The sequence below is a fragment of the Equus przewalskii genome, chromosome 1 (genome assembly GCF_037783145.1).
Source record: "Equus przewalskii isolate Varuska chromosome 1, EquPr2, whole genome shotgun sequence".
In the NCBI taxonomy this organism is placed as follows: domain Eukaryota; kingdom Metazoa; phylum Chordata; class Mammalia; order Perissodactyla; family Equidae; genus Equus; species Equus przewalskii.
Genome location: NC_091831.1, coordinates 179,297,970 through 179,324,610, shown reverse-complemented (window position 1 = coordinate 179,324,610; position 26,641 = coordinate 179,297,970). Strand labels below are relative to the sequence as shown.

At 38.1% G+C, this 26,641-nt stretch overlaps 1 protein-coding gene across 4 annotated transcripts in view; it reads right to left on the bottom strand.

The window, feature by feature from the left end:
- Positions 1–26,641, bottom strand: part of TOGARAM1 (TOG array regulator of axonemal microtubules 1) — an 84,339-nt gene that overhangs the window by 49,995 nt on the left and 7,703 nt on the right. For all 4 annotated transcript variants that reach the window (XM_008534943.2, XM_008534942.2, XM_008534941.2 and 1 more), the window contains exons 2-7: positions 18,104–18,260; positions 14,734–14,868; positions 8,629–8,922; positions 7,313–7,575; positions 4,801–5,033; positions 1,286–1,386 (exon numbers count right to left, since the gene is read on the bottom strand). In XM_008534943.2, the coding sequence (XP_008533165.2) occupies positions 1,286–1,386; positions 4,801–5,033; positions 7,313–7,575; positions 8,629–8,922; positions 14,734–14,868; positions 18,104–18,260 (1,183 nt within the window). The remainder of the gene's footprint in view (positions 1–1,285; positions 1,387–4,800; positions 5,034–7,312; positions 7,576–8,628; positions 8,923–14,733; positions 14,869–18,103; positions 18,261–26,641) is intronic.

Genomic DNA, 26,641 nt, shown 5'->3' with positions numbered 1-26,641 from the left:
TAGACCAGGCAGACCCAGCTGAGTTAGACATTCATGATTATGACAGGCACATGGGAGGTAATCAGAGGGAAATCACCTCTGGGGACCAAAAGTCGGAGAATCCAAAATAGTAAAATAATTGCAACCACTATAAAAATGTCAGTGCAACATGTAATGCTACCATAAAGGAGGTAATAATTTTGTTTGTGAATAAGGGAAGGCTTCCCAGAGAAAGCAAGTGAACTATTTTCACAGCTGACTGGGCTGTGGTGTGCATTCCAGATTTCATCCAGAAGAAACAGTACGTACAGGTGCAAAGAGATAGAAAATTGTACTGCAGGTGGTCTGACTTCACTGGAGCACAAGGTACAGGAAGTTAAAAATGAGGCTGGAGAGGTAGGCGGGGCCAGATCATGGAAAAATGCCCTGAACAAATTCATGCTGGGAAATACGGTCAGATTGGCATCGTGGGGAATGCACAGTAAGTGAAGGAGACTGAAGCTGGAGATAAATATTAGGAAGCTAAGCAGGTAAGAAATGAGTAAGAGTGATAACGGGGATTAAAAAGAGGAGATGAAATTAGACATATTTAGGAGCAAGAAATTAAAAATCGTAGCAAACAATTAGATACATACATAGCTTTTCAGGAAGGTAATTATGACGGGAGGTAAAGTAGCCTTAAAATTGTTAGGACTTTCACGCTGAGATCAATTTGTTATAATTCATTCATAATTCAATACTGTTTTACTAATCATATAGAAGAATTGCATGCAGTTCCCATCCTAAATAGATCAGGATCCAAATATTTTTCTAACTGATTACTAGTAACTAAATCTATTTTCTGAAAAGTGATGTTACAGAAACTTCCAGGTTAGTTCACAAAATTCTAAACACAAAATACACATTAACTTCACTACTAGTTAAATATTGTTTTTAACAGAAATTGCCTTTTGTGATGCCCAGCAGTTCCAGAACTACGTTGTCCATTAGAATCACTTGGAGAGCTTTCAACACTGACAGCCAGGTTGTACTCCATCCCAACTGAATCAAAATATCTGGATGAGAGAGCCAGGCACAGGTTTACCTGTGGGCCTACAGGGGGATCAATTATTCAGGGAAATATTTCTTCCCAGAATAAGAGTATATTTATTCTTGCCAAAATGGCCTTTTCAGGAGCTAAAAAGATGATTAGTCTTAATTGGTAACTATAAAAATTCTAAATCTGATATGCATTCGTTATTACTTTTGACATCACTTAAAAATCACAGTGTGTGTGAACGGTATTTATAAGGCAGCCATGGGATACCTGCACCGGTGCTCTGCTCGGCGACCTGAGAGCTCTTATTCTTTGCAGAAGAAAGTCTTGTCGGACAAGGTTTTGATCCAAATGTTGGAAATATGTCGGACCTACAATTATAATACAAGTAGAGACATTATAAATAAGAGATCAGCAACAAGTGAGTTTAGCAAATGCCGCTTTCTTTCCGGACTATTCTTTGCTGTATTTCCCCAACATTATAAAGGCCTACAGGCCTTGTTTCACAAAGAAAACAAACTGAAGAATGTTAAATCTGAATGTAAGGGAACTGTTTTAAATCAGTAAGTGATGGAATGTCAGTAACTCAGTGATGGGTATTATAAAGAAGAGGCTTTACAAAGGAGTACAATTCGTAGAATAGTTGGGTAGACATATTAATTGGCTTTAGTGAGAAATGAACCTTAAATACTTTAAAAGAGTAATTTCTCTAGAATAGATGACTGTCAATTTACATTTATACTGAGTGTATTTGACTTGGATGAAAGAAAATACTTCCAGAAGATGGTTCTCAATAATATTTCCTCTTCAACCCACTTAAGGGGGGGCCAGTCCCATGGTCCAGGGGTTAAGTTTGTGTGCTCTGCTTCACCAGCCCAGGGTTTCACTGGTTCGGATCCTGGCCGTGGACCTAGCACCACTCATCAGGCCATGCTGAGGCGGTATCCCACACAGCAGAACTAGAATATACAACTATGTACTGGGGGGCTTTGGGGAGAAGAAGAAAAAGAAGAAAAAAAAGATTGGCGACAGATGTTAGCTCAGGGTCAATTTTAAAAACAAAAAACTCATTTAAGGATGACAGCCCTGCATGAGATAGCAGTGGCTTTCTTTGTTTTTAAGGCAGGATGCGAGCTGGTTGAGAATAATTGCTCTAAAGCTATTCAACTTAAATGTGGAAATACTAAATTCATTAAAGGAAATTCAGTCCATCATTGAGGATATATTGAACTCTCTTCTCACACAGTTCAATATCTGAAGGGAATAACTCCAAGAGACAATTTAGGGAATAGTGAATTCTAAATGTTATAATATAAAAGGAACTTTTCTGGGGCTGGCCTGGTGGTGCAGCGGTTAAGTGTGCACGTTATGCTTTGGTGGCTCGGGGTTCGCTGGTTCAGATCCCGGGTGCGGACATGGCACTGCTGGGAAAGCCATGCTGTGGTAGGCGTTCCACTTATAAAATAGAGGAAGATGGGCAAGGACGTTAGCTCAGGGCCAGTCTTCCTCAGCAAAAAGAGGATTGGCAGCAGATGTTAGCTGCGGACTAATCTTCCTCAAAAAAAAAAAAAAGTAAAATGAACTTTTCTTCCTAACTGGGTTCCAAATTACTTACAGGACCTTGCAACTGTAGGAGACTATAATGTAAAATTTCACATTCACAGAGGATAAGGGGATGACTTTAGGTCTCAAAGATAAATATATATACATTTGAAATGTCTGGTAACTTAATCTAAACATAGTTACTTCACCAGCCCATATCGCCATTCCAAATTCATTTTGTAAATATACTGCATTATTCTACCTAGGTATTACAACAAAGGAATTTGTTTGTAATATTTTTTTCTTACTGCTCCCAGTAAGAAAAAATTTCCAACTGTAAAATAAGCTGCTATTTAAGTTAAAAACGAGAAGGAAATCATGGGGTGAGACAAACCTCTCACAATGGGACACAAAAGTTCAGTTTAATTCTATGAACTGCTGAAATAAAACATTCTTTTTCATGGAAGTCAACAGAACACCATCTCTCCTTTGATTATGTAATCTCTATTTACCCACATTGTTAGAAGTTCCAGTTCACGGAAGTGAAAATAATTTAATTTTAAATATTTAATTCTAATAGCTGTATATAAGCATAGTTCAGAATAAAATCAAAGGAAAGTAAAATTAAAAAGACTGACAGCAGCAAATGTTAACAGGGATGTGAGACAACTGGAACTCTCATGCGTTGCTGTGGGAGTGTAACATCGCACAAGCATCTTGGAAAACTGTTTAGCAGTTACTTAAAAAGTTAAATGTACATCCACCCTCTGACCTAGCAATTGTACCATTAGGTTTTTGTCTAAAGTAGAGGGAAGGGATTCCCCCAAAGTCTAGAATAGGGTCACAGAAATGCTCAGAAATCAAGCGGGATCACTGTGTACGACTCAGAGGTTACTGAGGTAATCTGGAAAGGTCAGTCAAACTGCTACACTGGCAAACACCTCGCTGTCGGTGTAGGGTGGCCAGGACTCTCAGTTCAGCACTACAGCTGTGAGCAGACTCCTGAGAGGGCTGCAAAAGCTGCGGCACAGAGTGCTAAGCTTCTACAAGACAATGCAAAGCAAAAAACAGCAGCAGGCTAACGGCTGGGTGAAGTTTATCCGTAAGTTAATGGGAAATCAGTGCTGAGTTTTATTTATTTTTTATTTTTATTATTTTTATTTATTTTTTTTTAAAGATTGGCACCTGAGGGGCTGGCCCCGTGGCCGAGTGGTTAAGTTCGCGCGCTCTGCTGCAGGCGGCCCAGTGTTTCGTTGGTTCGAATCCTGGGCGCGGACATGGAGCTGCTCGTCAGACCACGCTGAGGCGGCGTCCCACATACCACAACTAGAAGAACCCACAACGAGAAATATACAACTGTGTACTGGGGGGCTTTGGGGAGAAAAAGGAAAAAAATAAAATCTTAAAAAAAAAAAAAAAAAAAAAAAAAGATTGGCACCTGAGCTAACAACTGTTGCCAATCTTTGTTTTTTTCCTCTCCTTTCTCTCCCCAAACCCCCCAGTACGTAGTTGTATATTCTAGTTGTGGGTCCTTCTAGTTGTGGCATGTGGGATGCCGCCTCAGCATGGCCTGACGAGTGGTGCCATGGATTCGAACTGCTGAAACCCTGGGCCGTCAAAGCAGAGCGCACCAACTTAACCACTCGGCCACGGGGCCGGCCCCAATGCTGAGTTTTAAATGAAAGCAGTAATATCAGCTATAGGTCAACTGCAAGAGTCAATGATCCAGAAAAGAGTTAAAGAATAAGGAATATTAGGATAAATCCTGGGCGGGCAGAACAAGAACTGGGGCTTCGGGAATGGGGTTTACATTAATCTAGGTTACAGCTGGGGCCTTGCGTTCTCTCTAGATTACACCCGGGCTCTCTCTAGGTAACAGCTGGGGTCATGTTCTCTCTAGGTTATGGCCAGGGCCAGGCTCTCTCTAGGTTACAGCCAGGGCCCTGTTCTCTCTCCAGGTGACAGGTGGGGCCCTCTTCTCTCTCTAGGTGACAGCGGGGCCCTATTCTCTCTCTAGGTGACAGCGGGGGCCCTGTTCTCTCTCTCTGGCCCCACTCCAAACCAAAGCTAAGCAAGGCAATATCTGTAAACTTTTCTACTGTCTTTTAAACATACTTCAACATTTTAAAATAGATGATCTTAAAAAACAGATGATCTTAAAAGTTTTTCTCAAATATAATATTAGGGCTTCAGACTACAAATTACAGATTAGCATTCATTTAACATGTCAAAAAATAAAATACATTATTCTCTTCCCCTGGGGAGTTGTAGAGAGGGAAGAAGTCAATGATTCTTGGCTGTAGACTCCACTTTCACTGTAGGAGCTGATGTTTGGAGAAGAAGATCGAGATGGGGAGTCCATAGTCAAGTCGAGCTTAATTGCAGAATCAGGGCTCTCGAGATCAGAAGTACTGCCACTCAGTTTTGCTCTTTTCTTAGCTGCACTATTACGAAGGGACCTGAGAGAGCTCTGCATCTAAGAAAAAATAAAAACAATTAACTTTATAAGATAATTATATTGGTAAAAGTTATCCTTAGATTTAAAAAATTTATATATATATATATTTTTTTTTTTGGTGAGGAAGATTGGCCCTGAGCTAAAATCTGTTGCCACTCTTACTCCTTTTTGCTTGAGGAAGACTGCCTGCTGAGCTAACACCTGTGTCAATCTTCCTCTATGTTGTATGTGGGACACCACCACAGCATGGCTTGATGAGTGGTGTGTAGGTCCGAGCCCAGGATCCAAACCTGTGAACCCTGGGCTGCCAAAGCAGAGCATGCACACTTAACCACTATGTCACTGGGCTGGCCCCTATCTTTAAATTTTAAACTCCATTAACTACACCTAGCTAGCCACTCTCCAATCCAGTACTAACAAGATGGATGTTAACATATCTGGACATAGTATAAATACAGATTTTGTCCCTCAGGTATTTATAAACAAACTTCTAGGTTGTAAGTCCCTTAAGAGGAAGGATTTAAAGCTATTATTCACCACAGTATTTCCAGCACTGGGCACAATGAATAATCTATTGTAATAATTCAATTAATAAATGAATCATTGAATCAAATGGTCCACAGCAGACTTGAGTCACAGAGGTCCTGCTAACCTTAGGTCACTGCTGTGCTGACAGGGCTTACTTAGTGGTTCTATGAGAAAGTTAACAGAAAGTAAGCAGTTTTCTAAAATTTGAGGTTTACATCAAGCTTGCCAGTGTTATAGTTCAGAGAATAACAGATCATTGCAAGTGACTTCTGAAGCAAAGTATTTCTAGAAAGGCAGAGTAAAACTCTTTATTACAAACTAATATATTACGGTTGGAAAGAGAACCTCGAACAAATTAGGAACACAGAAATATTCATAAACTGTGTTTTCTTTACATTTTGACTATAACAATTATAATGGTTGATTCAATAGTATGGCCACTTCTCTCGTAAATCCTTGGAAGGTTGAATATCTAAAAACATTGGTATCCTCTCATATTTACCAACAATCATATAAAAGAAATTACCCTTTAAATTATCCATTAAAAGAAAAAGGGCTACACTTCAGTTATAAAAATAATGAAAAATATGTAGGAGCAGATGACATTTAAGGGGGAATTTAGGGAAATACTTCTATAAGTTTCTTCCCTTTACATAAATTCCCTTCCAAGTACCATTGAAATACAAGCAGGGGGAAAAAAAGGAAATATTTTATAAGCAGTTAGAAGTTGGAATGACTAATTCATTAAGAACCAATTTGGGTATTTCATAAGTTAGTTTTACACATGCTTAACATTAAAGAAATGTTTTTAAAAAGATATTTTAAAATATGCATTAATATTAACTTTATTTTATTGAGCAAACTATCAGTATGATGGTTACACCTTAAAAATAGGTTAAAATAAGACCACGAAATATCACCATTGAGTGTTTATGTATTTAGTGTAAAACACTTTTTAAAACCTGAGATAAGCAAACTAATAGGATAAACAGGAAGCATCTATGAAAAGAGGGCTCTGAATCCAGATTAATATAACCACCACATTCCTTCTCTGACATCATTAGTATGAGTTATACCGGGAACATGTTTTCATAGTATTAACAGAGTGACTTGTGATTCAAAGATGCTACACAACATGATCTCAAAAGATTTCATAAAGATAAACAAACTTGCACATATGTACAAGGGACATGATCAAGAATGTTCATTGTAGCACTGTTTGCAATAGCAAAAACTAGAAATAAGCCAAAATCAATTATATAAATACACCATAAACAAACATATCAAAATATTAACATTTTAATATAAAAAGTATAAAAATACACATAAAATACAAATTAATGATACTAGTGGTTGCCTCTGGTCAAGGAGGGGGAGGAACCGGGTTAGAGAGGGCACTATAGCATGTTTCATTTATTTAAAAAATAGGAAACAAATTGATCATTTGGGAGGGGTTAGTGCATGGATATACTGCTGTATTATTCATACTCTTAACTTAAAAAGGAATAATATACGCATAGAAGAAATACTGGAAGGAAACACATTAGAATGTTAATGGTAAATGATTCTGGGTAGAGGGATTTAGTGTAATGAATCACCTTCCTAATACTTCACTGTAGTTTCCACATTTTCTATAATGAACATGAAATATTTGTACAAACAAGAAAACATGTTATGGGATAAAAGGTACTTACTTTTTCCTTAAATAACAACTATTATAGAAAATTAGAAGCATTTTAAAATTATTAAAAATGATATTTGGTTCTAACCTCTTCTTGGTCCAAATCCTTATCCTTGATATTTAATTCCGAAAGATCAATTTTAAGACTATCTTTTTCACTCTTCCAAATATCATCAGGCTCTTTCTTTTTGGGTCCCACTGTGCTCAAATCCGCTTTATCAGGCAGAAGGCTGATTCCCCTTGGTATGGGAGGGACAGGCTTGGTCCCATTTAAGCCTCGTCGGGATGACGGTGATCTCACCAAGGCAGGTGTAAGTTGAACTGGAGGAGGTTTTTCTTGAGAATTTTCTCCTGCATGGAAAATACATATTTTACATTTTTTTAATTTCAGAGAAGTGGGAGTCATAATCACAAGGTGTTTGGAATACAGTGTTTTAAATTAAAAAAGACATTACGTTTTATTAGAAATAAAGACTACTATTTAAAATGAGATAAAAGTATTACTGTCCCCTAAATATAACAAAAATGAGCCACTGGAAACCCTTTCATATTAAACAAAGATATTCTATATACCAAGTTAAACTGCTATCATCATACACATTGCCATGATGAATATTTGTATGGCAGAGTCCATGGTAAGCTACAAGGACTACTTTTCTGCCTTGCTTTAATTACGTAAGCAACATCTGCCTGACTACCATATGCATAGCAGTCATCCTGGGCTGGGAGAACAAACTGAGTAACGTCTCAGCTTTCAAAACAATATTTGATCTTGTAGGAAAGACAAACATAGAAAGAAACTAATAGAAGGGAATGAAAGTTCAGTGCTGAGAGAAAGCGATAAAGCCTGACTGCCGGCTCTAACCTGGACCATGAGCGTTGGTGGGGCAGCTCAAAGGTGGAGCACCTCACCTCAGAGGCTGTGGAGAAGAAAGCACATGGGACATGGGGCTGCCGCTAATAGGCTTTTTGTTTTCAGACTGGATCTTTTTTGAATAAATTTAATGCTCATTTCATGATTTAGGAGTGGGCTACTGTTAAGAATATTTTAGTTTGTAACAAATAATAGACGACCTTTCAAAATAATTTTAACATACACCTAACATGTGTTAGTCGGCTCTCAGGCTGTCCATATTCATGTCCATTATAAAGCATTATTTGCCAAGTTCCGAAAAAGCGTTTCGAAGTGGCAATATAAGAAAAGAAAGAAATGACAATTTCAATTGAATTTTATATTACACATTTGATCTAACACAGTTATATATTTTCCTAGATATTTACCAATCCAGAGCAACAAAATGTAATTTACCAGCTTCTAAAGATTAAACAACCCTAACTCCAAAGTAGTAATTCAAACATACAAATAAATTTGAACAAAGTATTAATTTTTATCATTATTTCTACCTGTAGGATCAGATGGTTTTTGGCCAACGAGCCTTTTCTGCGGACTTGGCTTTGATATGCCTTCAAAGCTTTTAAGAGGCCAGGAATTTGAGAAATTAACAGAATTATCTTGCGACTTCTTTGGAGATACAGTAAGAGATGTGTGCTTTGGACTGGTCCGAGGTGATGAGAGAGGACAGGATGGAAGGATGAAGGCTCCTGGACTTAGATTTGCACCAGAGTATGACGATGCACGTTCTGTTTGACTACCAAACGTCTGCTGTGTCTTAGTGCCAAAATTCAGGCTGGCATACACTGTAACAAAACAAAGGAGAATATGGTATTTATGTACACACATCTTCTAGGAGTACAGTTTTTTTGCTTTTCACATTCAGGTTTTTATCCCATCTGGCGCTTATCTTTTTGTATGGTGTGAATTCCACTTTTTTCTATATGGACAGTGCAATTTTCCCAGTGCCATCTTTTAAACTGCCTGTCCTCTCCCTTTCCTCTACAGAGCTCCCACCTACACATTTGGGTGTCTTCTTAGGTGCGTCTTATTGGTTCCACGAGTCTATGCTGTCTGCCCTTCCCTTGGGAGTACACCATTTTATTATCATCGCACTGAGAGGATGAGCTTCCTTCCATTCAATCTTCTTTAGAACCATCTTGGCCTTTCTTGGCCTTCCATTCTTTCACATGTATTTCAAGACTAGCCTGTCAGGCTCCACAAAAGAGCCTGGTGGGATTTTGATTGGAATGATATTGAATTTAAGGATTAACCTAGGAATAACTGCCTGATATTGAGTCTCCCTGTTTCAAAATATGGAATCTCCTTTAATTTATTTAGGTTTTCTTTGATGTCTTTCAAAAAAGCATATTTTTGCTTTTATAATAGAGTGTATGCAAATCTTTTGTTAGATTTCCAGATACAAATTTTGTTGATACTGTAATTTCTTTCTTAAAAACTACATTTTTCAAAGTTGCTGGGGTCTCAGAAATTTATTGACCTTTACATTCTGGTTCTATAGCTGGCAACTTTGCTAAATTATTTAAAATTTTAATAGTTTTCTATATATCCTTTTAGATTTCCTATGCAGATAATCTGATAATGGTAATGATGGTAATGACAGTGACTGTGATGAGATAATGCATTTACTGAGCACTGACTCTGTGCGAGGGGGTGTTCTAAGCACTTCATGTGTATAACCAATTTAGTCCTCACAACAACCCTGTGGGAGTAGGTACTGGTCCTCTACTATAGATTTTAAAAAAAAGTAAAGCAGGATATGTCAACTGACGACGAAATTATAAAGCTGGGACACGAAGCCAGGCACTACAGCCCCCAAGCCTGTGCTCTTAACCACTACATTGTACTACGTTTTATCTGGGAATAATGACAATTCTCATTTCTTCCTCTTCAAATTCTGTACTATTAATTTTGAACTAGGCCCTCCCTAGATAGAGTATAATGACTCCCAAATTTTTAGCAGTGACTTCTTCCTTAAACTCCAGACTCAACATCAAAATGCCACCCAACGTCTTCTCTAAAGAGACGGGTGTCCTCAACTTAACGCGTCCAGAACAAAACTCCCGATTCCCAACAGCTCTTCTCCTACCTTCCTCTCTTGGCACACGGCAGCTCTATTCTTCAAGTTGCCCAGGCCAACAATATTGGACTCATCCTTGACTCCGCTCTTCTCTCACACTTCACATCTAAGCCATTAGCAAATCTCACTGGCTCTATGTTAGCAATACAGGGTGATCACTAACTTTGAAAACTTAGGTGAATGAGGAATAAATCTTAATTCATATTACTTTAGTATACAGGATAAAATAAAATTATCTATGCTTCCAAACTGTCTATCAGAATCCAACCACTTCTTGTCACCCTCCTCTAAAATGAGTCATAATCGCCTCTCACCTTTTCTACTGCCATCACCTAACTGGTTTGCTCTGCACCCGTCGCACTCCTGCCAACCCTGTTCTCTACACAGCAGCTCAGATCATGCTGTTTGACTTGCATGGACTATATGGACTCTACCTCCACTGACTTGCCACCCCACTCAGAATAAACTGCCAAAGCCTTACAATGTCCTACAAGGCCACATGTTCTCTCTCATAATTACTCTCCCCCCTCACTCATTCCGCTGACCTCCTCGCTATTCCTCCAATAAGCCAAATATGGTCTACTTCAGAGCATTTGTACCTTGTTGCTGTCTCTGCCTGAAACATATCCATGTGGCTCCCTCCTGCACTTCATTCAGGTTTGCTTAAACCTTATCACTTCAAAGGCCTTCCCTGTCATATTCTGTCCCCTTACTCGCCTATTTGTCTTCAAAGCACTTATTTCCATTCTTACTGTTCACTCATTGTTTGCCTCTCCTCTAACAGATTTTCATCTTTAGACTCTAGAACAGTGCCTGGTTCTCAATAAATATTAGAGGAATTAGTAATTAAATGCACAATAGCAGTGCTAATAGTGAGCATTTTTGTGCTGTTCTTGACTTTAAAGTGAATTCTAGGGGCTGGCCCCGTGGCCGAGTGGTTAAGTCCGTGCGCTCCGCTGCAGGCGGCCCAGTGTTTCGTTGGTTCGAATCCTGGGCGCGGACATGACACTGCTCATCAGACCACGCTGAGGCAGCGTCCCACATGCCACAACTAGAAGAACCCACAACGAAGAATACACAACTATGTACCGGGGGGATTTGGGGAGAAAAAGGAAAAAATAAAATCTTTAAAAAAATAAATAAATAAAAAAAAATAAAGTGAATTCTAGTATTTTACCACTAAATATAGTTGCTAAAGGTATTAACAGATATCATTAATTAGGTTTAGAAAGTTATTGTTAAGTTTGTTATGAGTTTATAATGCATAAATGTTAAATTTTTATCAAATGCTTTTATGGCCTCTATTGACACAGTTACACGGTTTTCCTCCTTCTATCTGTGATAAGCTTAAACTACAGGTTTTTCTGGAAAACCCCTTCTTAGATATAATATATAAAATAAAAATTTTAAAGATTTTATTTTTCCTTTTTCTCCCCAAAGCCCTCTGGTACATAGTTGTGTATATTTTAGTTGTGGGTCCCTCTAGTTGTGGCATGTGGGATGCCGGCTCAGCATGGCCTGATGAGCGGTGCCATGTCCGCGCCCAGGATACAAACTGGCAAAACTCTGGGCCGCCGAAGCGGGTCACGCGAACTTAACCACTCGGCCACGGGGCAGGCCCTATAAAATACAAATTCTAAAAACACATTGCTAGATTTGGTTTGCTTGTACACTGGCTTTTATAAAAGTGAGACTGGACCACCATTTATTTTCCTTTATTCACAGACCTTATCTGGTCATGATATTAAGGTTATATTAATTTCATTAAATGAAATAAGGAGACTTCCTTCTTTCTTTCTTAATTCTTTTAATTAAGAATTAACCTCTCGGGGCTGTCTTGTGGCGTAGCGGTTAAGTTCGGTGTGCTCCGCTCTGGTGGCCTGGGTTCACGGGTTCAGATCCTGTGAACACCACTCATCAGTCATGCTGTGGCCGTGTCCCACATACAAAACAGAGAAAGACTGGCACGGGTGTTAGCTCAGGGCTAGTCTTCCTCATGCAAAAAAAAAAGGAAGAAGACTTGCAACAGATGTTAGCTCAGGGTGAATCTTCCTCCGGAAAAAAGAAAAAAGAATCTTTTAATTCTTTTAATTCATTCTTTCTTAATAAGATAGGATTTACCTTTTTTTTGAAGGTTTGACAGAATGCTAGGAAAACCATTTGGGCCTAGGATTTTTTGTTTGTTTGTTTTTTTGGGTAAAATTTCTAAATAAAATTCCTTTAATCATTACAGGTCTATTCAGATTTCTGACTTCTAATTGAGACAACTTTCACAAGCTTATTAATTGTGTTGTTCAAACATTCTGTATTATTTAATCCAAAACTTCCTTACCCTATTAAAATTCTCTACTAACATTTGTAGATTTATTTTCTCCCTGTAATTTTATCAAATTACATACATATGCACACACATATATGTATACACATATACATTTTAGAAAAGTCTTATCTTCTTAGTGAATTGTTCTTTTTTCACTATAACGACCATCTTCAGCCCTAAAAATGGTTTTAGCTTTAGTGTGCACACTTTCCCTAACATCAATGTTTTTGCTATTCTGCTTTGAGTATTTGCCTAGTGTATCTTTTCCATGTTTTACTTTCTCCCATTCTATTTTGATGTGTTTTAGGTGTGGCTCTTAAAAACGGCATTTCCATTTTAATAAGTAAAATAAAATCTGATCATCTCTGCTATTTAAATGGTAAGTTCTGTCCATTTATATTTATGGTAACTACTGATATATTTGGTTTTAATTCTACCATCAATATTATTTTGTGCTTTCTATTTAGTTTTTCTTTGTCACTTTTTTCTTGCCTTTTACTGATCTTTTCTTTTTACTCCTCAATTAATATAAAAGTCCATTTGTAACCTTTTAGGGTTTCCCTTAAATTTTCCTTTAATATTTTTTTGAAGACTTATCACAACGAAAGACCTCGCTATGTATACTAACAAATAACACATTCTTCTGAAGACTTAAACGACTATCTACATTACACATCACCTATTTTTAATTCATAGCTGACATAGTTAGGACCTCTACTTCTACCTAAATCTTTTTTGGGTGGAAAAGGGGACTACAGGAGACTTATGTGGTGACAAATTTACATTCAGAATGAAAACTTTCAGTCTCCTGATTTCAATTACAGTGCTCTATTTACAGACACTGATGCTTCCATGTCAGTGTCTTATTATATGTTCCTTTTATTAAGAGATTTAAAAATATTTCTTGCAAAAAACTCAAAATGGGATCTTTTTATGCATATAAATAGAATCAACAGAATGCAACAAAATGTACCAATGGCTCCAGCATTCGGTGTGGATCACTGCAACATTAAAAACTGGATGGGAATTTCTAGATGGTTTGGCATCTGGCATCCACACCCCAGGTCCTTCAGAAATGCCATGGAGAATGTTACTTGAGATGATGATGGTCCCGGCAGAATTCTTAACGTATAACCTAGTATTAAGTTAAATCCTGACTTCAGAAGAACATGGTATCCCTTTAGCAATTGCTCTAATAGGTGTTCTGAGAGGTTACAGAAAACCAGAGCCGCTATGAAGATCTGACCGAACACTCAGAGTGGAGGTGTGCTCAAAGGTAATGCAATCATTCAGGGGGATCCTGAACAGGAGTATGCTAAGCAGCACAGAGAACACTCTCTGCTCCCACGAATCACAAGTCCCAACAGGACGTGGTCATGATTTAGGAAATACCTGCATCATGAAGAAAGATGGGCTACTTTCATTGGGAATAACACCACAAAGAAAACTTTACGAAATTATGTGGCCCTTTGGAGTAGGGTAAGGAAATGGGACCTAAAAGGTAAGTGCTATATTAACTAAATCTTCTTTACTAATTTCAAATGACCATTGCTTTTTCATCAACAAATAAAGACAGAAGTACATCCCTATCACTCAAAAAATTTTAGTAAAGGATATACAACAAAAATTAAAATATCTTGGGGCCAACCCTGTGGCAGAGCAGTTAAGTTCACACGCTCCGCTCTGGCGGCCCAGGGTTTCACCAGTTTGGATCCTGGGCGCAGCCATGGCACCGCTCGTCAGGCCATGCTGAGGTGGTGTCCCACATGCCACAACTAGAAGGACCCACAACTAAAACATACACAACTATGTACAAGGGGGCTTTGGGGAGAGAAAGGAAAAATAAAATCTTAAAAAAAACCCCAAACTGTTATGGAAAATAATTGCCTTCTGCTAACACGGTACTCCTTAATGGATAATGTTATTTTCAATTACTTGGTATTAAAATGGTCATCTCCACCACGAGTTTCCAAACTCTCTAACTTTAATCAGTCATATTTATATTACGATTACTAAATCTAACATTTTAGAGTAACAGTTATGAAAAAATATTATTAAGGTTGTTATTAAAAATGTAACATCTTTCCCGTTTTTTCTCAAGCGTATAATTACACAAAATAACATATAAGCTAGATTTGGAAAACCCCACATAATATTTATGAATCATTTGTATCCAAATAAATTTGGAATTTAAACCTTTATCTTGATGACTATTAGTTGTCCCGAGGTACTGTAAGTCAGATTCCACACTGCCAGTTTTACCACATATCTGTGAAAATCCAAGTTGTCCACATTTGCCAGAAAAATTTGTTTGATGAGTCCCAGTGGTGCCTTTGCAAGGAAGGAGGAGAAAAACATAAAAGTAAAGGTTAACTTTATTACATGAATGCATCTAATTTCACAAATGTTCGTGTCATTTGTATGGGAATGAATATAGGAGTACATGTACAGTGAGCCGGGCAGGCAAGAAAGGCAGAACGTTTTTGCTATTGGCAGATCTGATTAGCGGCAGGGGTGGGTAAAGGACAGAAGACAGACTGGTAAAGTACAGAGAAAAGCAGACTGAAAAATACACAAAGGCAGTTTCTTCCTGCACGCTCCCTCCTCTCGCTGTGGAACGCTTCTGCACACCCGGCTTCTCCCTCTTCCCCGCAGTTCAGTGTACACTCTCCCCAAAAGCCCTACTGCAGAGCTCTTCTACTTTCTTTCCTCACATGTAGCACAGCGTTCACACATTCTCCAGGCTTATCCATACTTTCCCTCTCCTGTGGCTGGTTAAGGTTACTCCTGGGCCGGAGAGTAAGTGTGAAGAAAAGAAGGTGATAATGACTCTCTGACGTTCAGTTGATTCATCCACAAAATGAGCCGATCCCTTGTAGTTCTGAAACGCTCTTTTTAAATTCTCTTCCTGTGATTCCAGGCCCCTTTATCCTCATGCACTGGCTCTTTCCAGTTAAGCCTCACCTCCACGCTTTGGTTCTGTTTTCTCCTCACCTGCAACAGTCCCTCTTGCCTCACCGCCAATCACAAACCCTTCCCTTCTTTAAAGTCCAGCGCAAGTCCAACCTTTTTCCTGGAGTTTTCATAAACCACTTCAATACCCATGACCTTTTCCTTTCTTGAATCCCTATGGTACTTATTATAATTTGTATCATCCAACCCAGCATTAGGTTATACGTTGTCTTATTCTCCAGTCATTTAAAATCTGTACAATTAGTCAAGAGCTTCTCAATGGTACAGAAACCACGAGCCTTATAAAAATCTAAAGTAGCGGCCGGCACCATGGCCAAGTGGTTAAGTTCGCGCGCTCTGCTTTGGTGGCCCAGGGTTTCACCGGTTTGGTTCCTGGGCGTGGACATGACACCACTCATCAAGCCACGCTGAGGCGGCATCCCACATGCCACAACTAGAAGGACCCACAACTAAAAACATACAACTATGTATCAGGGGGCTGTGGAGAGAAAAAGGAGAAAACAAAATCTTAAAAAAAAAAATCTAAAGTAATGGTGAGCATAAATGGATATATTCTTGCCTTTCTTTTTCTCTATTAAACATGAAACTATACCATCATTATAACACTTCATTTTTGTAGGAAAATATTAAGGAATTTTACTGCATAAAGGTCTATAAATTGTCCTAATATTTCCTAAATAATGTGTCTGAACTCATAGCCAACAAATTTCAATAACTGACATCATCTGGATGTTAAATAAATGTTAACACTTACGACAAACTCAATCTATCCCTTATAAACCATTTTCCCTTCCCAACTGGTTTCATTTTGTCAACACATTCCCATTTTTCTAATTATCTGGGCGCTAAGTCTTGAAATCTTTCTCTACTACCCTTCCTCATCTTTTACATCCAGCTGTTGTATTTTCCTGATTATTCCTTTCTATCCTGTTTGTAAACAACCTTATCACTCTAGCTTCTTTTTTCCTTAATAAAAAATCTCCATTAAGTCCCAAAACTTACAAGTATGAGCTTAAATTTTTGAGCCTAGCAAACGAGGGTTCCCCATATCCCAATTTATCTTTGACCATCTAAAATGAATCCTGGGGGCTGGCCCCATGACTGAATATTTAAGTTCGCGCACTCTGCTTCGGCGGCCCAGGGTTTCAGAGGTTTGGATCCTTGGTGCAGACGTGGCACCACTCATCAGGCCATGTTGAGGCAGCATCCCACATGGCACAACCAGAAGCACTCACAACTATAATACACAACTATGTACTGGGGGGCTTTGGGGAGATGAAGAAAAAGGAAAAAAAGGAAAGATTGGCAACAGATGTTAGCGCAAGTGCCAATCTTAGGGAAAAAAATAAAAAATAATGAATCCTGCCTTTACACAGGATCTAGACTATCTCAAGCCCAGCCCTAATGTAAGCCTTCACTCTCCTCAGACCTTCTCTCCAACTACCTGTATCATATACATCCCAAAAGACGCTGTTCAAGTCCTCTCTCCTCTTAATGCCTTTTCTAACTGTACGACCCATGACAATCACCACGTCCTCTGAACTACTGTAAGTTTTCCTTCCTGTAACACTTACTTAAGCAATTAAACATCTTCCCACTTGCTCTGGCCAAAACCCTTAGGGCCTCCTTGACTCCTCTCTCCCTCCACTCCTTGCCCGCTCCATCAGCAAATCACGTCAACTCCACCTCTGACACATCACCAGAATCCAACCACGTCCACCACATTCACTGCCGCCCTGGTCAAAGCCTCCACCGACTCCGGCCTCGACAACAGACTCCGTTTTCACCCTTGCCCTCCTTAAGTCTATTTTAAATGTAACATCCAAACAAGCCCGGAAAATATAAGGTAACTGATCTTGCTTCTTTCCTCATAATGTTCCTCACTCAGACCAAAAGCCCAGTAGCCCACCAGGTCTTATAAATAAGGACCTCTATTATCTCTTTAATCTCCTTTTCTCCTTCTCTTCCCCTTACTCATTTCATTTCCTACTTACCAGCCTCTTTGATCTCTCTCAAATGTGTCTCGTACCGTGTACTGACTGTTCCCTCTTCCTGGAATTATTTGCTCTTCTCTCTTGAAATCTATGTGGTTGGCTTCAAATACTCCCTCTGAATATGGCCTTTTCTCACCGCATTATTTAAAATAGCCCCTCCTCCCTATTCCTCCTCTCTGCTTTATTTTTCTCCGCAGCATTTACCACCATCTAACCCACCATGTTTTGCATCTATTTAACGTGTGCTTCACCCCATCTAGAATGCAAGATCTACTAGGCAGAAAGTTTTCCCTTTTTTGTTAATTGCTGTATCTCCAGGACTTAGAAAAGTGGCCAACACATAGGAGATAATAAATATGAGCTGTTGATTAAGCAAATGTAGCCTTACATTACTACTCAAAGGGTTTCAGTGAGAAACTCTTCCAGGTCTTATGAGACAATTATGTTAAGTGTCTATTTTCATCAGATCTTTAAAAAATGTTTACTGAATCTGAATTGTCTACTAGATTACAGGTTCTGTGAACCCCTGAAAGGACTATGAAGTTCAGAGAAATCTTTAGTTTAGTTCAACACGTCCATTACCTGCACCTTTTACTTACCAGCAGCACATACAGGAAGGGAATCTGGGTTAAAATCCCGACTATTCTGAAATAAGTTTCTTGACACTCTTTTTCTGCTAAAACATAAATCATCATTGACAGGCACTCCTTGAGAGGACTTTAATTTTGGAGATGGGATGAAATCATATGCTGAAAACTATAAGAATAGAATAATAAATTAGAAAATTTGTGTTAAGTTACTTGGTAATAAATATGACAGAGTAATTTAGACCCAATTACAAAATTCAGGTTAAAAGAAAAAAATTTATCAAGTAAATGATACAAATAAACATTCACATACAGTATGGTATACTAACAGTACTTTTCATTCCATAAAAGAAATGCTAATTTTTTCCCTTTTTCTTACTATTTCACCCCAAACCTCCTCTGTACCTTACCCTCTGACAGCACACATCTGTCAGCTAGGAAGGAAAGGATGCAAATGACAAAAAGAGTGAAATGACAGCTTAAACAGAGAAATGAACATTTCTGATTTGGCAGCATGCCCATCACACTGTGCCATCTTTGAGCACTAGACAATAAATGGAAATTGAGGGCCACTGAACCAGCCAGGCTTCCACTCTCCTGCTCTTTCTGAGGACAATCTACCACCACAATCTGCAGCCCAAATGGAAATGTACTCATTGCATCCTGTGCCAAGGCTGCAGTAGGAGACCTTCTTATGGCAGCTCTTCTGGTTAAAACCAACCCACATGATGCTTTATAACTGTCTAATGCTTTATAGTTTCCAATTCCTTTTTCCCATACCCTCTCTGATCCTTAGGAGACAAAAGTGCCAGGGTAGAATTTTGAAGCTCTACGTAAGACTAAATGAGAGCATGATTCAAGCGTTCAGATTTCTTCACCAATGACGACCTCAATTGTTCTGGATCACTTCACATTCAACATGGCCACAGAATATTTAAAAATTGAGTGAACAAATAAGAAATTATACGCACTGTTTATATACTTATTTGGAGCTTAAAGGCAATCAAATCTAGACATATGGTGAACTATAAGCCTTCTCAGCATGCTTCTTTGCAAATTTTGCCAAGTATCAAAATGCATTGAAACACAATAAAATTAAAGATATGTCTATTTGAAAACTTCTTAGCTTCTTGCCTATCACAAGATAAGATTATAAACTACCAGATATACCTGAGGTAACTTGTTATTCCCATCAAATTTTGTGAAAAACCTATTAACTCCTTCAAAAATTGATCCAGAAAACACCAATGAGAAATAAAGAATGCCCCAGTTGAAAAAGGCCCGATTTTACTTTCTCAAAAGCTACCATTACAACTTCTCTGACCAATTATATAGTAATCAGTATTAAAAGAACACGATGGGGAATGAAAATGTAACCTCTTCTGATTAAATTACAGTCAACTTCTGATTAAACACACTAAAAGAAGACATATTAACCCAATTTAAAAAGTGAGTAATCCAGAAATAATTCTCCTGTATGGAATACATTTTATATTAAATTTGCTCTGTAATTAATTTCTGCCTAGAGAACAGAGTATCAGTATGTACGCCAGAAGCATACATGGTGGCGGTGATGGGGATACTGGGACCGTGGTAGTGGTGGGGAATGTGTGTATGAGTGTGGCATTTTCAAGAATCTACAAGTCAGTCAGGGATTAAGTTTTGCTATAGAAAAATCTGCAAATATTTGAAAGCAGACTATCAGATACACCAATTACTATTAAGATGAGAGGCCCTTTTTGTTCTCTTTTAGAAGTAGTCAAATGATTTTCATCAGGATAAGCTTTGACGGGATTAAACAAGGAAGAACAGGAAATGGAAGTGAGTGAGAGTAAAACAGAAAAGTACAGACACATACTGAAAGAGCTGTAAGCTAACCTACAAAACGGGAAGCAGTCTGTTCAGGAACATGGAACTCGTGTTTGGTCTTCGTAGTTAATAAACACCTAACAATTTAAATGAGTTAATTCCTTAGAGTTACAGTAAATAAAAGCATCATAAAAGGCAAGTTTCAGGGCCGGCCCTGTGGCATAGTGGTTAAGTTTGCACACTCTACTTCAGCGGCCTGGGGTTCACTGGTTCGGATCCTGGGTGTGGACTTAACACACCGCTCATCAAGCCATGCTGAGGCGGCATCCCACACAGAAGAACTAGAAGGACTTACAAGTAGGATATACAACTATGTACTGGGGCTTTGGGGAGAAAAAAAAAAGAGGAAGATTGGTAACAGATGTTAGCTCAGGGCCAATTGTCCTCACCAAAAAAGCAAAAGCAAAAAAAAAAAAAAGGCAAGTTTCACACTTAATATTAACGACTTGAAATTCACTTAGTCTTACATACCATTTTAATCTTGTTGTTTATTATCTCTTAACTTTTGCATTTACTTCCTTGTATATTTTTCATAAAAAGATTGCTTTGACCTAATGCATCTTATTTCAGCTCTTGGCAAGGAGTGTAAAAACATCACAAAAATAGCTTTAATTTTATTCTGTTAGAGTTAGTATCAAATTATGAGAAAAAGACCTTTTTATTAGCTAATTCTTTCAGAAACCACCTACACTCTTGCCTTTACTGAATTTGTACTAAACTTTACCTTGACCTCCAGTTTTTGGAAACTTTCATCTTCTACCAGTTCTTTCTGGTTTGTTCCTTAATGGTGGCCATTAAAAAAGTTTATTCCAATTTCCCAAAGTCACCCTCTGAAACATCTTTGCATGTTTTTTCAAATCACTTTCTATGTACACTTTAAGAAAACATAGTTGTGATGCTATATGCAAAGTTTTATATCCCACTTTTGCATTTAATATTATAACACAAGTATTTTCCACGTTGTTAAAACCTCTCATAAGTGCTGTAAACTTTAATTACAAAAGTAGTAACTGCTTATTGTAAAAAGATGCAGGGGTTGGCCCCATGGCCTACTGGAGCACACTTAAGTGTGGCGCACCTTGCTTCTGTGGCTCAGGTTCAGTTCCTGGGCGAGGACATACACCACTCGTTGGTGGCCATGTTGTGGCAGAGACCCATATATAAAATAGAGGAGGACTGGCAACAGATATTAGCTCAAGGTGAATCTTCCTCAAGCAAAAAAGAAAAAAAAAAAAGAGGAAGATTGGCAACAGATGTTAGCTCAGGGCCAATCGTCTTTACCAAAAACAAACAAACAAAACCCTCCCAAAATGCAAACAAGATAGAAGTAAGTAAGATGAAAAGTCAAATTCTTCTTTGGCACCCCTTCCACCAGAATCCTACTGATAAACTCTGTTAACAGATCTTTTTCTCTATATAAATATTCTTCAATAAGCTAGTTTTAAAAAACAAACATAGATCACATAGTAAGTACTCAGCATATTGTAGGCATCCTTCCATGTTAATCCATACATATCTGTTATTCCTTTTAATGGCTGCCCAGTATTTCACATTATGGTTGGACTCATACTTCTCTACTGATAGACATTTTCTTTGTCACAATTTCACTGTTACAATCTTGTAGTGCATATTGTTATACACATATCCTCGTGTATTATGAGAGTCTTTCTGGAGAACAGAAATACTAAAAATGGAATTGTTAGGTCTAAGGATATAAGCTATTTTTAAAGGCTGCATAATATTCCATTGACTAGATATACCATTCTCCTCCTATGGAACATTTGAGTAGCTTCCGAAATTTCTGTTTAATATTGACAAGGAAGAAATTTCAATGAGGGAAATGGTGCATACCTGGCTTAAGGTAACAGTGCTGATAAAAGATTTGCAGATCTTAGAAAGATTGTCACATATGTTACATAGCTAAAATATATTTTTAAAACAACTAAGATGCTTTCTTTGACATCCTTAGGCTTCCTACACAAGGCAGAGTACCCAGAGTGAACTTTTTGTAGCAGTCAGTTAACTCATAAAATGTGCAAACAAGACTATGTCCAGTCTGCAATTTTTTTCTCTGTTCTCATTCTTAGATTTCTACAATTTAGCCTATTAGCTGACTCTCTTACATGTAAGATAACAAACTGCAAAATAACAAACCAAATATTTCTGACTCCTGGTCTGCTGTTTACTCCTGGAAGTTTCACTACTATACTGTCCTGACTCTAACACGCGAGTCAGACACGTGGCCTGAAAGCGCGTCTTTTCTGAGCCTGCACCTCGAGTCCGCATTAACCTTTCCTCACGACACTGACTGAGCAACGTGGCTCTTGCTCGCACAGTGACTCTGATTTTCAGCAAAGCCTGGTTCTGGTTCTGATTTTGACCGAGCACACAGACAACACTTTCCACACAGACGGCAGGAGAGGTAGATGTGAGTTTTGATTTTTACGGTCTGACTATCAGGTGATGAGCATCCTGGCCAGGCGGCAGCTGACAGGGAACCTGGAATCTTGTTTCCTTGTTGGTGTGTTCTGTTGATGTTTGTTTTTAAATGTACTGATATGAGCTCCATTACTCTAATAATCCAAGCCCTCTTCCTCCATCTAAAACTTAAGGCGTTTACACGTTTTGATTATGGGTCCAATACCTGTCAATATCTACAAAAATCAAATTCCTATACCAAAGAAGAAAGGAAACAAAATCCGTAACATTCAAAAGTCAGCTTTCTTCAGTTTCTCTAAATAATTGAGTAACTGCAAATTAACATTACTTTAGAATTCTAAAGCTAAAGAAAGGATTGTAATGAAACATTTAATTATAAATTAGATAAACTCAGAAAAATGATGGTTTCCAAAAGCCAAATAAAACAATATATAATTCTCCAAATTTAAACAAGTTTAGCCTTTTAAAAACTAAGGAAATGCAATGCCATTACTGTATAGGATATGGACACTAAAAAAAAAGTCTCATTAAATTCCTGGAAATCACAATTCTCAATCCATTAGCTATCTATTTCTGTGTAACGAATTATGCCAAAATTTAGCAGCTGAAAACAACAAACATTATTCTCTCTCTTTCTGTGGATCAGGAGTTTGGAAGTGACTTTACTGGATGGCTCAACTATCTCCAAGGCTGCAATCAAGGTGACGGCTAGGCTGCTGTCAGCTGAAGGCCTAGCAGACTGGAGGATCGCTGGAGTTCATTCAGGGGGCTACTGGCACAAGGCCTCAGTTCCTTGCTGTCTGGGCCTCTCCAGAGGGCTGGTCATGACATGGCAGCTGGCTTCCTCTGAGAAAGACAGCAACCAAAGTGGAAGCTGCAGTGCCTTTGCATGTGTGTGTGTGTGTGTGTGTGTGAGGAAGACTGGCCCTGAGCTAACATCTGTTGCCAATCTTCCTCTTTTTGCTTGAGGAAGAGTGTCCCTGAACTAACATCTGTTGCCAATCTTCCTCTATTTTGTATGTGGGACACTGCCACAGCATGGCTTGATGAGCAGTGTGTAGGTCCGTGCCCAGATCCGAGCCCGTGAACCCCGGGCCGCTAAGCAAAGCGTGCAAACTTAACCACTACGCCACTGGACCAGCCCCTGCAGTGCCTTTTTACAACTAGTTTCTGAAGTCACACACCATTATTTTTATTTTATCTGTTAGAAGTGAGTCATTAAGTCCAGACACATTCAAGGAGAGGGGAACTGGACTCCAGCTCTTCAAGGGAAGGATTGCAAAGAATTTGTAGAAATATACTTAAACCAGCACACAGCAATGATGCTTCCTTGATGGACCTAATCAATTTAATGGTGTTCAATTTTATGCTATTGTTTCCTCAGCTACTCAACATTCTTAATAGACTGGCACCTGCTTCTGCTGCATTATAATTAGAGCCTCTAAGTTATACATAAGGTAAAATTTTTCCACATGATAAATATGAAATATTTTTTGAGCAAACAATTTGGTATATCTTGTCTATTTATAGACAGTATTAATCAATCAGAACAAAATCAACTGGAACAAGCTCCTGTTCTAATTGGCTTATAAAAATCATTATTAACAGGTTAAGTGCTTATCTCACAGTAAACTAAGTAAAACCCAAAGATTTCTAAGATTTCTTTTACTTCTTATGATTTAAATGCACTGTCTCTTTAAGAAGAAAAAAATGGGTCTTTCCAAAGCTGTACATTTGAGGGGAAACACAGACTAGCTGTGTGAGTTTAATTAATGGCCTCAGTCACTAGGTTAAAGAACAGGAAGAAAAATGCTCTTAAACAAACTTAAAAGTTGTAATATCTGGTATATAATTGTATAGTAAGAGTTCACATAAAAACCCTATTTAAAGACGGCTCTTTGGACAAATCAGACTCATTTAAAAACAGCTATTTGTCTTTGCCTAGATTTATCACCATGTAAAAATAATATTAATATAATTGTGCAAACTTGAAATTATCTTCTCAGGAAAAGCCTAACTAACTTAAATTCCTTCTACTGGTTTCACAGGTTGAATACATTAACATCACTCTTTTTCAAAATATAAAACTGTTAAATCATATGTTCAATTAAATTTCATAATAGATAATACCTTTATTAAAAGGGACCAATTCTTTTCTTTTTAAAGATTTTATTTTTCCTTTTTCCTCCCAAAGCCCCCCGGTACACAGTTGTGTATTTTTAGTTTCAGGTCCTTCTAGTTGTGGCATGTGGGATGCCGCCTCAATGGGGCCTGATGAGAGGTGCCATGTCCGCGCCCAGGATCCAAACAGGTGAAACCCTGGGCTGCAGAGCGCATGAACTTAACCACTTGGCCACGGGGGCGGCCCCAGGATCAATTCTTATAATGCCACAAATCGTACGATGCTTAATATACTAGCTTATGTTGTAATTTTCAGACCCTTAGTTTAATATTTTAAACTAAAATTCAATTAATGAAAAAATCTTAAGACCCTGAACAATTTCTAATTAAGATAAAAATACAAATCACTAATCGCCAAATATGTTTTTATTTTACCCTTGTCTCTTATACACTATAGAATAACCATCAAATAAACAAGTTAAAGAATACATAAATGTCTTTGGATCCTGTTAAATACATGTTTATTTTTGCTACTTCAATCATTATAAAAAGGATATGAAATGTGTACTCATGGAGAGAATGAAAAAACAGTTCTTGGTTACGTAACCCCTTAGTTTTTTTCTGTGTCTGTGAGGAAACAAAATTTGGTTTCTTTGGGTAAGGTTATATTTAATATTTATAGCTGACACTGCCGTAGGTAAAAAAAAAAAAAGTTACAGGAAAATAAAAACATGTATACAAGGTAATAGAGATGTTTTGTCTCATTTAATACCTTTTTAAGGTTTTTCCAAAAAATTTATTTAAAAATTATTTTTCAGTTTTTAAAAAGATCATCTACATTGAGAATAGATATCCTTTTGGGTTGTTCATGATTTTGACAAGCATTAAAAATAAAACTTTTTTGGGCCAGCTGGGTGGTGTAGCGGTTAAGTTTACCTGTTCTGCTTTGGCGGCCCGGGGCTCGCAGGTCCGGAACCCAGGCGTGGACCTAGCATCGCTCATCAGGCCATGCTGTGACAGTGTCCCACATACAAAGCAGAGGACAACTGGCATGGATGTCAGCTCATGGACCATCTTCCTCAAGCAAAAAGAGGAAGAGTGGCAACAGATGTTAGCTCAGGGCCAATCTTCCTCACCAAAAAACCATACACACACAAAAAAACCCCAAACAATAATTAGCAGTTACAATAGAATAAATAATTTTTAAAAACAAAAAAATAGTTTTTCAAATTCTTGAGGCATCTCAATAAAATTAAAAAAAATTAATGACTACTTATTGGAAACAATCCAACATCTACATTGATATTAGAAATGCTTTCAGGATTATTCATGATTTTGACATGCTTTAAAACTAAGGGTTTATTTATTCAGACACGCCAATCATATTTTTAAAAGAAATTAAAAGCTACTTATTGGAAACTATCCAACATCCAAGGAAAATCTCAATTTTTAGGATTACATTCATACCAAATACATTAGTGCAATTTACTCATTTTAGGTTTTCTACTACCTTTAAATTTGTCATTTTAAGTATCCTGCATCTTCCCCACATTCTTCAAATCCCTGATCCTGTTTCCCACGCTCAGCTTGCCTCTTAGTTACCAGAACGTGGAAGCCTCGCATCAGAGCCCTGCTCTCAAAACGTGGTTTTCCAGCAGCACCAGCGACACCGAGGAGGAGGAGCTTGAGACACGGTCTCAGACCCCATTCCAGACAGACCGCATCAGAATCTGTACTTCAACACAGTCCCGCGGCAACTCACATGCAATTAAAGTTTGAGAAGCACTGTTCTAGAGCTCATATGTTCCATTCTTTTGACCTAAAAAACCCAAAACACACCCTTCTTGCTATCTTAAAATTTTCCTGTATCCTAAGTCATCTTCCTTTTGTTTTTCCTTCAGTTCCAGAAAAGTCTTTTCAGCTCTGTTTCCAAGCTAGCCTCTCTCTATACTTGCGTTCTTGACTCCTTTAGCCTTTATTTAGAACATTAATTCCTTGCCTTTCTCTCTCGAATATGATTACAGGGACCAGCTCATGCGTATCCTGCACATCTAACATCTATCACAGGGCAAGACACAGAGCAGGCGTGTTGAATTCACAAGGGCTCCTTTCTCGGCCTCT